The 14161-nt window shown below is 37.0% G+C and overlaps 1 protein-coding gene across 1 annotated transcript in view; it reads left to right on the forward strand.

Moving 5' to 3' along the window:
* Window positions 1-14161, forward strand: part of Myo31DF (Unconventional myosin ID) — a 117524-nt gene that overhangs the window by 33577 nt on the left and 69786 nt on the right. Inside the window, exons 5-6 of the mRNA XM_089090511.1 lie at window positions 3038-3253; window positions 11546-11749. Of these exons, the coding sequence (XP_088946637.1) occupies window positions 3038-3253; window positions 11546-11749 (420 nt within the window). The remainder of the gene's footprint in view (window positions 1-3037; window positions 3254-11545; window positions 11750-14161) is intronic.

Genomic DNA, 14161 nt, shown 5'->3' on the forward strand with positions numbered 1-14161 from the left:
ATCGTTTGTTGTTAGTGTGAGTCACAGTGACCTCCTGTCTACACAGTTAAAAGCGGATTGGGAGTTGACAAAGGCTATGAACAACTTCTGTCAGAACTCTCCTGTATTTTCTATTACTTCTCGCAGTGTGGAAATCTGCTTGCTTACGGAACGACTGGACATGAATCTTGCTTGATTGACTCATCAGTTTCTTCGAAGCATGCTGGAGTACTTGTCGAGGAAGCTCATTGCAAACAGTTTATTAGGCATGGAGAGGAGCGTTACACCCCTGTACCTAAAATATTGGTTCCATGCATTTCCGCAGTTGCAGGATTATTCCAGCCCGCCAATTCTTCCGAATGATCTCCGTGCGCCGCACTATGCAGAACAGTGTTTGGAGCCACAGCAGCAAGGTGGGCAGCTATTCAAGAGCTTGGCAGCTACACCGTAAATACTAGGCTGGCGCTAATTTTTCCAGTATCTTCACGATATTATTGATTTCGTCGAGGAAAAAAATAAAGCTCTTCATCATTACCGCAAAGTGGAATCGTAGACTCAAGCTATGTGACTCTTACCAGATCCGGGTCAGGAAATAGAACACCGTTGGTGTTGATGAGATTGGAGAAGTGATCCTTCCATCTTTGAAGTCGGGCTGTTTCATGTGGGAAGAGAGTCCTCTTGTCTCCCTGCCTTTGCCTTCGTTTGCCTTCAACCAACAGACCTCAGCCGATTTCAAAACCTTATACTTTACCACTCTCAGATTCGAGGCATTTAAATTTATTTGAGATATCAACAGCATGTTTTTCTCTGAAACTGCGATCTTTCAGGTTCTGGAGATTGATGCGACCATTCCTGGCCCTCAACTGGCCGCATTTCTTGAAGTGGAGAGGAAAAGATTAGTCATGAGATTGGTATTGCCTATTTCATTTCCCCCGTATGTTTGGTAGCTGATGATAATTATCTCCATCTCTGACTGACGATGATGAAATCTGTCACTTTCCTGGCCTTTCCGTTGTTGCTGTGTCAAGTATGTTTGGGGTATACTCTTCCCTAGGAGCAATGTTTTTGTGATAGAGAGGTTATTTGCTGCACAGAGCTGCAGGAGACGGATTCGCCGCTTTCATTGACATAGTCTGGAGTCGCTCCACCAATCATGTCACACCATGCGCCAGCTGGATCTTAGACAGTAGTGTTAAAGTTGCACAGAAGTGTGATGATTTTGTGGGACGATATCCGTTACAATAACACTTACAGCTGAGAATGAAACTCGGCCTTGGTAGAGTTATCACTGTCGTTAGTCGGGGTGTAATATACTACTATACTCCACTTTCCATGCTTGTATTAAAGCTATGCTGTCATTATCCTCGAGATTTACTGGTACGAGATTAGGCCCATACCTTTATGGTGGAGTGAATCACTCCCAGACGACAGTAAGTAGTATCTGCTCCCTATTGATTTGAAGTTTAGCTTTAACAGAAAATGTGTCTCGGTGATGCCGGCTATTGATATATGATTACTCTTCAACTCCCAAGCGAGCAAGGTTTTCGCACTAGGGATGTTTAGCTTCAAGACGTTCCAGATGGCGATCCTCAAGCCACCTTAGTCAGTTAGGTTGACCAGCTGATTAGAGTTCGATCCATGGGTAGGCAGGGGTCAATAGTCAGAAGTAAGTTAGCATCCGAGGAAGTGGCTGCTCTTTTCATGGGAGTCATTTTCAGATGGAGTGTCACCGACCTACCAATTCTAGTTGTGTGGATGTTTGGTCCACTAGAATCGGCTCAACCCACCCGGACAGGATCGAGACAACCCTTTATCATGTGCCTAGACTAGATTGGTAGTAGAACGAGTATGCAAGTGTTCGCTCGTGAGCTCTTAATCTGTTGAAATCCATTAATCAATTCTTAGCGCAAAGTGAGTCATTTGTAATGTATTTTTTTTTGTAATTGGCCAACTTTTAAGATTTATAAGGGTAGTATATTTCAATTATGACAATTTTAATTATGAAAATCTAAAAAATTTTGAAAAGGTTTTAATAATATTTTTCCTGCCCTTTAAAGCCTAAAAACGCTGTTAGACTTTTCAACCTATAGCCGTCCTCAGCAAGGTAGAATCAACACCCAATAAGGACTAAATATATCTCCTAATCAGAAGTTCCGTAATAACGATAAAATAAAACTAAAGTCAAAATTCAACCCTGAAAAATGAAAAAAAATGAAATAGAGCTATTGCAGAGATCATGACTGGCAAACAATTGCTCCCTTTTAATAGCAATTTAAACTAAAATTGAGTTATTGATTAGCTTTCCGTGTTTCAAATACGACACAGAAAAGCAGATATGTTTAAATTAGAATAATTGGACTGCAACTTAGTGCTTCGATTATCCACAAAATTTTCTGAAACACAGTTGGGTTCTCCGAAATCGCCTCAAATATTAATGCCATAAATACAGGACCGCAAAACGAAATGACAATCGCTAATTTTCTTCGACGTTAGTTTAGTGGTAGATTTCAGAGAACCTAATTTTCTTTCATGGAAATTTGAGGTTCTCCACAAAGCTTCGGTAATAGATGAAGCACTGCCACAACTCAAAAGTCTATGCCATGCCATGTTAAAACCAACTTTTTATCTTAAGCTGCTTCTGGGCTGTCAGGATTCGGAGTTGTTCAAATTTCAACTAGCAAGAGATCCTAATCACCAAGTGCGTCAGGTTCGTGTCGCAAAAGTTGACATCATCAGTGACAGAGCTGATTATAAGAGTGTCCAGTCTGTGTCTAAAACAATGGGTTTTCCACAAGATGCAATGGGTTTCTGGGTTTATCCGAATTTCTCTGAAAGACAGTTGGGTTCTCCAAAATCGCCTCAATACTAACGCCGTAAATACAGGACCTCAAAACGAAATGACAATCGCTAATTTTCTTCGACTTTAATTTTGTGGTAGATTTCTGAGAACCTAATTTTCTTTTATGGAAATTCGGGGTAATCTACAAAGTTTTGGTGATAGAAGAAGCACTGGTACAACTCCAACTTTTTATGCTAACATCGACTTTTTATTTTTAAGCTACTTCTTGGTTGTCCTGATCCGGAGTTGTCGAAATTTCAACTAACAAGAGATCCTAATCACTATCACTATGTACGTCAGGGTGGTGTCTCGAAAGTTGACAGCATTAGTGACAGAGCTGATTATAAGAGCGTTCAGTCTGCGTTTAAAACAATGGGTTTTCCACAAGATGCCATAGATACTATCTGGAGAGTGGTTGCTGCCGTGCTGCATTTGGTAAGTAGACTATTAATAGTGTTGTCAAACTATGATCCGTCACCTTATGCTCTCGTTATACTTCCAGCCAGTTTGATTCATGACAAGTGATCTATTGCTTGTGGGCACTACAAAATTGTGTACTTGTACTTCCGGAAGATTACATAAAAATTTGTTTTCCCAAGTCTTTCTGCTGCTTTCTTTCTGATTTATTCTCCCAATCCGTCCTGCAACTAAATATAGGAAACGTAGCCCGTCTCTAAAAAAGAAAGAAATAAAACTTAAATATAATTAAAGAGAGAGAGAGAGAGAGAGAGAGAGAGAGAGAGAGAGAGAGAGAGAGAGAGAGAGAGAGAGAGAGAGAGAGAGAGAGAGAGAGAGAGAGAGAGAGAGAGAGAGAGAGAGAGAGAGAGAGAGAGAGAGAGAGAGAGAAACGGTTTTAAATGTTGACTTTAAATGGGTTATAAATGGATTACTGCCTAAACAACGGTTGTTAGAATTACTTAAAAAAAACAACATAATTGCGCTTTTAAATATGCCCAAAAAAAGGAACACTTTATTGTGCTTTTTATTCTGACATTAATAATTCTAAACACAGCATGCGTCACATTTGGATATGATCCTTTCCCATGAGTTAAGTTGAACCTTAGATTAGTTATGCATAATTTACGTTTTCCCTTTTTTCCATTGGAAAGAATACAAGTTGAGCGGCTGTGCCTGGGGGTCATAGTTATAGGGACTTCTCCATGCAAAGACCCAGAGAGGATGGGCTTTGGGCCCACTATTTTCTTTCCTTATGTGTCCATTTTTACTACAATATACTATACGAATGTTCTCAATATAGTTAATAATTTTGGTGTTTTTTCGAAGTTGCTATACTCTTGAGAACAATTTTCCCTCTGAAACAATAGTTCTACTTATCAATGAATAGCTAAAAAGTATATGTTTCTGTAACGATAAAGAATGCATACTTAGAATTGTTATTCTAATTGTTTTGAAGATGTGAGACTTGAAACGCTGATACATAGTTTAATTTGTTGCTTAATCTACTGTAACGTGTTTGTTTTATGCTTATTGAAGTTTTCCTCTTAGCCATAATGTAGTTTAGTTTTTTACATTTTATGTAGTTTCTTCTTTACCAGCAAATCGTCTATTGGATTGATTAATGCAAAGGTTGGTTTTAGTTGTCCAAAAGGCTCTAAGTTAAATAAGCTAAATTATTTGAAATTAAAAAAAAAAAAAATACAAAAAAGGAAAAACTTAAAAATGAATTCATCTACAGCCGTTTCAAACTTCACGCCATTTTGAAATTTTTGTTGATCTAATCTTCGGTTAAAACTTTTGGTTTGTAACATACAAGGAAAGGGGTGAGTAGGAAAGTTAGAAGAAAAGTCTTCTAACTGTCTCGTGGAAAAGTAGTAACATTTCCCCCCTTCAGAACTGAAAGTCTAATAAAAGTAACAGGTCTCGGTTTACAGAGACCAATTTTTAATAACAAAAATAGCACCTACACTTTTTTACGGCTGCTAGCTATGTTAGGCTACATGCACTAGCCCTTCTGAAGCTAATCAGTACTAGATATCACCTTGGTAGATAGGTGGCAACGGGTCTTTCTTCCCAGTAGGGGGGGCTGCCCCTTCCTCAACCCTCGCTCTTTATGCTGAAGTCCCAAGGTTTTTTAAAACTACTTTCATTCAAATTCAAAGGACATTGTGTTTGAGCATTCTTTCTCAAATAACTGTAGCAAAAATTCAAATTATAGCGTCAAGAGCGAGGGTTGAGAAAGGACAATCCCCCCTCATATACGGTATAATTTATGTTCCTTTTAAGTTTTAATGCTGCTCCTTACTTTCAGTTAAAAAAAGTTTGTTTTGTATATTTACTTAAATAACAAAAAAATTTTTTTTCTTTTGAAAGTAACGCGCAAAATTGAAACTTAAAACAAAAAGAAATTATTCTATACGCTATACTAGGGGGGGGGGAGCTGCCCCCTACTCAATACCCCGCTCTTCACGCTAAAGCATTTTTTTTCGCTTTTAAAAATTGTTCGGATTCTAATTAAACGGCCCTTGTGTTTCAGGAATTGTCCTAAAAGAATTGGAACAAAAGGTGAACTTTAGCGTAAAGAGCGAGATATTGAGAAGGGGGCAGCCCCCTTAATATACGGAATAATTTCTGTTCGTTTTAAGTTGTAATGTTGCTTGTTACTTTCAATAGAAAACACTTGTCTTTTTATTTATTTTCTGATCGTTTCAAATAATCCTAGGAGATACACCTACCCCTCCATGGAAAATCCACCCCTCCCCAAGAAAAATTCCTCCATAGAAAGTTCATCGGTCGTAAACTCCACCCCCCTGGAAAATACCCTCGGACAATTCCATCCTCGCTGCGGATTCTCCTGAGAAAACCCCCACCCCACCCCCAATGAAAAGTTTCTCCCGCAAAAAACTTGCTCATGGAGAATTTCTCCTTGTTAATTCCCCCCATGCAAAAATTTCCCCTGGAAATTTCAACCCCCCCCCCAAAAAAAAAATTCGTCCCAGTAGGAAATTCTCCCGGTAGAAAATCCATCCCAAGAACCCCCCCCCCCTGCAAAATGTCTGAATACTTCCTAATAACAAACACTGCATGTAAACAATGGGCAAATTTCATAAATTGTGGCCCTTCCTCTGAGAGCTGTGGGGGTCACTTCATCCCCAAAGACACAGTTATTGGACCTTTCAATTATATTTAACAAAATGGCTATCTCAAAATATTGATCGGACGACTTAGGGGAAAAAGATTGTGGGAGGGGGTCTGTTTGCTCTTCTTTTTTTGGTCACTTGGAAAGGGAACTAAGACTTTTAATTTTTGTTTCAATGAGCCCCTTCTCAGTATTATAGTACCGTTGGTTTAATAAGATCACCCCTGAAAAAAAAAAAAAAATAAGCGCACATCCGTGGTCTTTCTTCTGAAAAAAAAAGAGCAAAAATTCATATTTTTAAAGATGAGAGCTTGAAAACTCTACAATCGGGTTCTCTGATGCGCTGAATGTGATGGTGCAATTTTCAATGAGATTCCTTGAATTTTTGGGTGTGTTTTCCCCCTTTTCGAAAAACAGCTAAATTTTTCAGGCTCTTAGCTCTTGATGCGTAACATTAAACTTAATGAATATTGTGTATTTGATGTATATACTGTTATATACAATTCTGCTTTTTTAGAGTTTCGGTTACTATTGGACCGAGTTGCTCCTTACTCACAGTTTGTTACCACGAATTGTCTGATTCCTGAGTGTTTTTAAAAGCATACCAGAGAACCGATCAATCCCCCTAACGTACCAAGTTTCACCTGGAAAATTCCCTCCGGAAGCTTTCCTCCCCGATTAAGACTCTCCTTGTTAAAAATCACCTCCCGCAGAAAATACCTCCCCCTCCCCAAAAAAAACCTGTATTTTACCAATAGCAAATACTATGTGTGAACAACGAGCAAATTGCAAACTTATAGGGTTTACCCCATGGACTATGGGGTTCATGTCATCCCCAAAGACGTAGTTGGGACCTTTCAATTATACTTAATGAAATAGTTACCTCCAAATTTTGGATTCGATGTCTTTGAGGAAAAATGGGTATGGGAAGGGGGCTAGTTGCCTCCTAATCTTTTTGGTCACTTAAAAAGGACACAGGAACTTTTCATTTCCGATCAAATGAGCTCTCTCCCGACCTTTTAGCATCACTGGTTCGATACGATCCGCCCTGAAAAAAAAAAAAACTAAATAAAAACATCCGTGATCTTTCTTCTGGGAAAACTGTAAAATTGTAGGGTTCTCTGATGTGCTGAATCTGCAAGTGTGATTTTTGTTACTGTCACTTGACGTTTTGGGGATGATTTCCCCATTTTTTAAAAACTAGCCAAAAACTAGCTCGTAACTTTTGTTGGGTAGCATTAAACTTACTGAACTTTATATAATTTGGAATCAGTATAAAAATTAAATCCTTTTGATGCATCTATTGTTATTAAAGTCAGCTTTTTAGAATTTCGGTTACTATTGAGCTGAATCGCGCCTTACTTACGGTACAATGTACCTTTCGTTACAATGAACTGTTTGATTAGTACAGCCAAAACTAAATTCATACTGAACAGCTTGAGCACAGGTAGAGGCCAGGGAACATTCCTTGATTTAGTAGAAATCCAAAGAGCAAAGAAATTCAAATATATGAGCTCATCAATTGACAAATATGGTAGCATCAAGTATAAGATGATTCAACGTAAAATAGTATCGAGGACAGCAATTTTCATCCATTTGAGCAAAGCTCTGTGACATCGACGCCAAATCTTCCGCACCGAAATCAGAATTAAAGAAGTAATGGTCAGGTTAGTACTGTTTTGCGGAATCGAAACTCGGACTACTATAGCCACTGATGCTGAAGCGCTTTGCGTCATCGACTACGGATGCTTACGGAGAATATTCGGTCTCCAACTTATTGATAAGAACTACGATAAAAAGGTCAGAAATCGTTGCTTTTATGCACACGAAGTAACAGACAAAAAAAAAAAAAAAAAAAACGCTGGGTCACTTGATTTTGGGTATGTCTGCCTACGACCCGCAGAATATCTTGCAAATAAACTTTAGCATGCAGACCACTGCCCTCTAAGAAGAAACACCTTGGTGGCCAATGCGAATCCTTCCTAATCACGATCCAAGACGAATCTAGAACACATGTGAGGCTTTCACAGATGTGAAGTTCTTATCAGGACAAGGAAGAAGATAGGACTTCTCGTGGTTAGAGATTATGACATCCATGGCCAAAGATAGATCCACATGGCTGCAAATAGTCTGTCAACTTCTCAGCACCAGGGTGAGCTGATTGAGCTTGTGCCCTTGTGCAGGTAAAAGTAAGTAAGATTGCACACACATAAAGAATATGAGCAATCTGTTTTCAATAACTCTGTGATAAGCCAGGAAAAATACATTTAAGCCCTATTAATACTAAAATTCCTGAAAACTTTTGTTTTTTTTTGTTCATATCTGTTTGCATTTAAAATGCAGATTTTCATCAAGAACAGTGTCAAAAGTGCAACGTAATAATTGTTTGGTCTTGTATTTCTGATAATTTAGGATGATCTCAGAAACATTTAGAAAAAGACGATTGGTTGCCAACCATAGTAAGATCCTCTGACACATATCCACAAAACTTTAACAAATTCCATACTCCGTTCTTCTGGAAGTTTGGAGGGTGCTATCATTAGTAATAGCAGCAAGAGTATCTTCTGAAGGTGTCTTCTGAGTATCTTGGTGTCTTCTATTATCATGGAAACGGAAAGAATTAGGACGACGAAGACCAGAAAAATTGCGGGTTTAAGTTTTTGATCCCTGAGGGACACCGTACACAACTTTCTAAGGTGAACAGGAAAGCGGATCAGGAGAGATAATCTTATCTAACAAATAAAACCTATCGGAAGAGACCAAAATCACTCTTATGCCGAAACGAGATACCTTCCACAGAAGAATATTATAGGTCTAACAGTCCTACGCTTTACGGAGAAAAAATGGAAGGAAGATATTCTGTGAATTTGTCTGCATATATTTTTTCCCATTGTTTCAGGACTTAACGTGTACATTTTCTTTCATATTGCTTGAAAGCGTTGGAAGCCATTATCCTAATCTCTGGTATTTTACCGAAGAAACATCAAACGAGATTTACTTTTCAATTTTGTTACTAATTTGCCGTCTGTCTAATGTTTTTTTTATAAATATGGATAATTAGTTACCTCAGCACAATGGTGGTAAGCTTCTTCTAATTCCGAATCAATACATTGCATCTAAGATACACTTTTGTGGATTCATTTGAATCAACGCTAATTTGGTTTACTTTGCATGTTTTTTTTTCGGGGAAAATGTCTAGTTAGGCTCTTGGTCAAATACTTATCCAGGCATTTATTATGGAAAAATCCGTACAGGTTAATGATTTTTTGCGGGTTTAGGGTGCTGATTGTGGTTCTGAAGTTACCGCCTGCGCCCGCCTATGAATTAGATACTGTACCACGATGCTTTAATGTTATATTTTCTTTGAAACTTAAATTTTGTGTGAATCATAGTGTTGTTGCTAGGGGGAGGGGACTGACGAAAATTGGGCTTTACTGCGTTTAGAAGTATTTTTCAAAGTTAAAAAAATGTCCTGGGCATAATACAGAACATATCTTAATTTCTTGTTTACTTTTGGGTAAGCTCTGTAGGCTGTTTTTATATCAACTACTCTTGATACTTTTCCCCTATATTTCTTCCTTCAAAACATCCATTTAAAACCCTCCTGTTTAATCATTAAAAATAAACAAATTCAGTATGTCTTTGTGCACTTAAGTTCGTTGTTTGTGATGGTAGATTGCTCTGAAGGGCTTTTTTTGAGGTTACAATTAACGTTTCAGTAACTTTAATAAATACCTTTTGAAGTAAGTGAAAAGCTCAGCACGGAAAAAAACTATTAGTCAAGTTTAATTATTTGTATGCTTCAAAGATTGTTTTGTTTTCTTATGAGCAGGTGGTGGTGACTCTTTTTTATGGATTGCAGTAGCTATAAGAAAGAAGAAGAATAATATGTACCCTTAGTTGCTTTATTCTTAGTTGCTTAAAGGACGTCAATATATATATATATATTTTTGCTTATGGGCCCATCTTATGTCTGTTCATTTCGGAAAGCTGCTATTTCCGAGATATTTCTTTTGGTCGTTTCAAGATTTTGAAGATTTTAGGGCAGCACCATAGTTTCCTCTGTATTGAACCGGGAAAATAAATAAGCGAAGCTAATTAGTTAAATTTGACAACGCTACTTCTGCGTAAAATTCAAACAATAGAAATATCTTGATTCCGAAAGACAACTACGCCTTCAAATGAAAGCTACACCTTCGTTGTTTGGTGTCGTATGTTTTTAGCTTATTTTTATTATTTTGCCTTATTTTTAGCTTATTCTAATCCTTCGGTCGTACTTTTGCTGATTTTTCACCCAGTTTTTTTTTTGCTTTTGATTTGACGCCTACTACTGCCAAAAACTGCACAACTGCAGAAGGAAGTCTTTTCAATAAAAATTGAATTTTCAATTTTTTTTTCCAATTCTATAGAATGCATATGATTGAGTAAGCTTCCACGTTAGTCACTCAAACAAAGAGGTCAACTTAATTATCCTTGAAATCTTGAATCTCTGTCTCGGTGTCATCTCTAGCTTGTTGGGAACCGTAAGTTCTGTTGAGAAGAACAATTATTTTGGGGTTAAGAATGACATATTGGCATACAAATTCAAAGCAGCAGGAACATTAATTAAAGACTTTTAGGGGACTGTTTTATGCCCCTTAAACTGGGCCAAACGCAGTTGATGGGTTAATTGAGGCTGAAATATCCTTCCAACCAAAGGACTCATGTTTAAAAAATTCAATAAGTGCTGAAAAACTCGTTATTCTGGTATTTTTGGCAATTTTAGTAGTGTATTTTACTTTGGACAAAAGAGATACGAAAGAACTCCAAGCTCGACACATTAAGCTACATATTTGTGTATACCCTGCCTTTTTTTTTTGCTCTCTTGATAAAGTAAATAACAGCTGCGAAACGTCAATGTTGGATGCTTATTCGTTTGATACTCAACTTTAATCTGCAAATTATTTTAATGCAGTATAGTATTCCTGCAGTGAGGTGACAATAAAAGCTGTTTTTTTTTTAGTTTCTTTAGTATTTATAATTTTTAATATTATACTGTTTGTCCTTTAGATAGGTATATATTATATTTGTGTATTTGCACTTGCTGTTGTAGCCATTCGACTGTTTGTATTGTATTCTCATACAAGGTGCATGAAAATGGTAAGCAAAGCCTGTATTATTCCATGGCGCTGCTTACCTTTTCTGTCTGTGCTCTTTATACCTAACTCATTTAAGAATCCTCGGTTCAGTCTCATTAAAGAAATTTTACAATTCATTGTTTTAAAAATAATTTCAGTTGTTGGTACGTAGATTCAGTATAATCTAGTAAAAATATGTTCTTGGAAAAAAAACTACGTTTTCCTAAAGTTGAGAAGTATGTTCTGAATATTTTTTTTTGGGATACCTCTTTCCTAACTGAAATGTTCTTGAAATGAATTCTAGATGAAGGCCAACATTCAAGAAACTTGAAATGTTGCTAAATAGATTACAAGAAGCGACAAAACGTAAATATTAAATTCAGAAAAGGCTAGAATACGTGCCAACAATTATAGATTTGTATATCAGTGCGGTTGTCGCGCGAAGTATGGCTGAGGACGTGAGAAAAAAACTGGCTCATTAATGATTTTCATAATTCGCCTTCTTTTTTTCAGGGCAACGTTGACTTTAAAACAGACGGTGACAGGACACAAATAAAAGACACGACAACGCTGACAAAAGTTGCAACATTATTGAATATTGAAAAAGAAGCTCTTAATAAGGCTCTGTCTCATCGTGTAATTGCAGCTGGTGGAGAAGTCCTTCATAAAGGACATACGTCATCAGAGGCTATCTATGGGAGAGACGCTTTTGCGAAGGTATACATTTGTTTAGAGATGAAGTGATTAATTCATAAATAGAATGGGCGTTATAATCCCAACGATTTTGTTCAAAAAGTGTGTTTTTAGTGGGCCTAGAACCTAGCGCATCATTGGGGCCAGTTTTAGGGGATTAGGATAATTCTAACCCCTTCGCCGTGTGTAACCCACAGGCCTTGCAACATAATAATAATAATAAAAACCGGATTATCCATGGTAAAACATTATGGATTAAAGTCAAGTTGATTGCTTGAACACAAACTTCAAAACAACATTTTGCGAACTGAGAGCGTGTTTGTCGTGCCGCTCTAAAACTCATCCGAGAAAAACGCAGTCAAAGATTTTGAATGAACCTTTTCAAACGAACGCTCCCTTCCAGCTGATAAAATTGCATCATCTAAATGTTCTTTTGCGGATATTAGTGATATTGAAGACAAATAATTAGGATACGATAATTTGCTTTCTATTGTTAAGCAACAGACAGTTGCACAGGGTTCCCGCACAGACCATTCGACAGAGCAGAAAAATAATGCTGAATGGCAGAAGATTTTCAAAATTTTGGTTTCTTAGGGAACAGAATAATTTTGCCCTCAAGTTGCGAATTGTGCGAATATTTTATAACATTACACAAACACCACTTTAATGCGTAAAATTTTTACATTTAAATTTAACAATTATTATTCATCCTAATTCAAAACGTCAAATTATGTCAAAAATGTCTGAGAGTAGCTGTGAGTTATCGTCAAACAAATCACTAATCTCATCATCTAAAGATTAACAAGAACCAGTAGAGTGGGGCAAATTAGAATATAGTATTATTTTTAATAACCGAGTCGTACTTAGGGCATTACATATAATGAATTTGAAGATGGCTTTTCCCCCCTTAATCTTTTTTAGAAGACGAAACATATTCAAAAATGTAAGATTTTGCACTTTTAGGAAAAAATATGAATTTGTTTTTACTTTTTCTTCAAATATCTACAGGGAGACACGTAAGAAATGAGGTATCCTTAGTCCTTTCCTCTCCCCAAGTTAAAATTTAATTGTTTACAATTCTCTAAAAGAATCATGCCCTTCCAAGTAAAATTTACCCGTTTTTGTGCTGTTTCGAAACTAAGGGTTTGGCCTGGTCATCATCAAGTAATTTGCTCAGCCTCATCTTAAGCTTGATAGGAATCAGAAGAATACAGCAAAATTAAAATATAGCATTATTTATTTGGCCCGAATGGTAATTTGGTATTATAAATAAGGGTATCAAGGATGGAGGTTTTTATTTTATCCATTCTCCTTCTTTAGAACATCGACTCTATCCAGGTAGGGCAATTTTTGGCGACGCTCGAAAAAAAAATATAATTCTCTTCCAATTGTTTTTTTTCTTTGCACCTTTGCAATAGATCTATATGCAGGAGGAATCCCACCCCTACCCCTGTCAAAATTATTTTGTTTGGTCTTTGCCAATATCTCAAAAATTTGCTTAGACTATCTACCATATAATTCCCTGTTTTTAAGTTGTTTCAAAACGGAAAGTCTCGGTTGAATCATCAAATATATCGCTTATCATTATATGAAAATTAATACGAACCAGAGGAATGTGTCAAAATTGAAATATCCCTATATTCTGAATTCTCCAGTTCTTATTTGGGTATCATAAACAACGGGATTAGGCAAGAGTGTATCCAGGATTTTTTTTTTTTTTGGGGGGGGGGGGGGGCCAGGGTTTGAACTCGACACCCTTCCCTTCTTGATACGGCTTTGCTATTAAGCTATGTAATGGCTTTTATTATAAAACAACTAAGTGATATTTGAGCTTTATAAATACTGTTGGTGTGATTTTATTCATGGATATTTACCCATATTTCGAGTCTCTCTCCCCCTCCTCTCCCCTCCCCCAAAGAGGTAATTAGTTCCTCCTCCCCTACAATTAGATTTTGTATGTATAGTCAGCTTGCTACCCGTGAAGCACCTACAACTTTCTTTTGGGGGTTAAGGTCTGAAGCTTTTGCTTCTGATAACTTCTCCTTTTCAATGAACAATTGTAACGTTCAACCTTTACAAGTCACTATGCAGCAATCCTTTTACCATTTATTTTTTTCTGATTCTCGTTTTTTTCTGTTTTTGTGTACTTTGTAATTTTAATGTGTCAGTTCTTCAGGGGTCTTTATTTGAGCCTTTCTTCAATTGAGATTTATGTTGAATTCCCGTCGTTTTTCCTGTTCTATCATCCACTTTTTCCAAGTTCTTCTCAGTTCAACTTTTTTCACACATTACCTCTGTCTCTTTCCCTCTCTCTATCTCTCCTACTTTCTCAATTTTATTCTCTATTCAGTATCTCCGTACAAGTATAATCCATAAGTATCTTACTTGGTGCTCTTTCCTTGCTCCCCAGAGTTCGGAGTAGTCATACTTAATTAT

The sequence above is a fragment of the Artemia sp. Qi Xiang Cuo genome, chromosome 6, assembly GCF_049724085.1.
Source record: "Artemia sp. Qi Xiang Cuo chromosome 6, ASM4972408v1, whole genome shotgun sequence".
Classification (NCBI taxonomy): Eukaryota; Metazoa; Arthropoda; class Branchiopoda; order Anostraca; family Artemiidae; genus Artemia; species Artemia sp. Qi Xiang Cuo.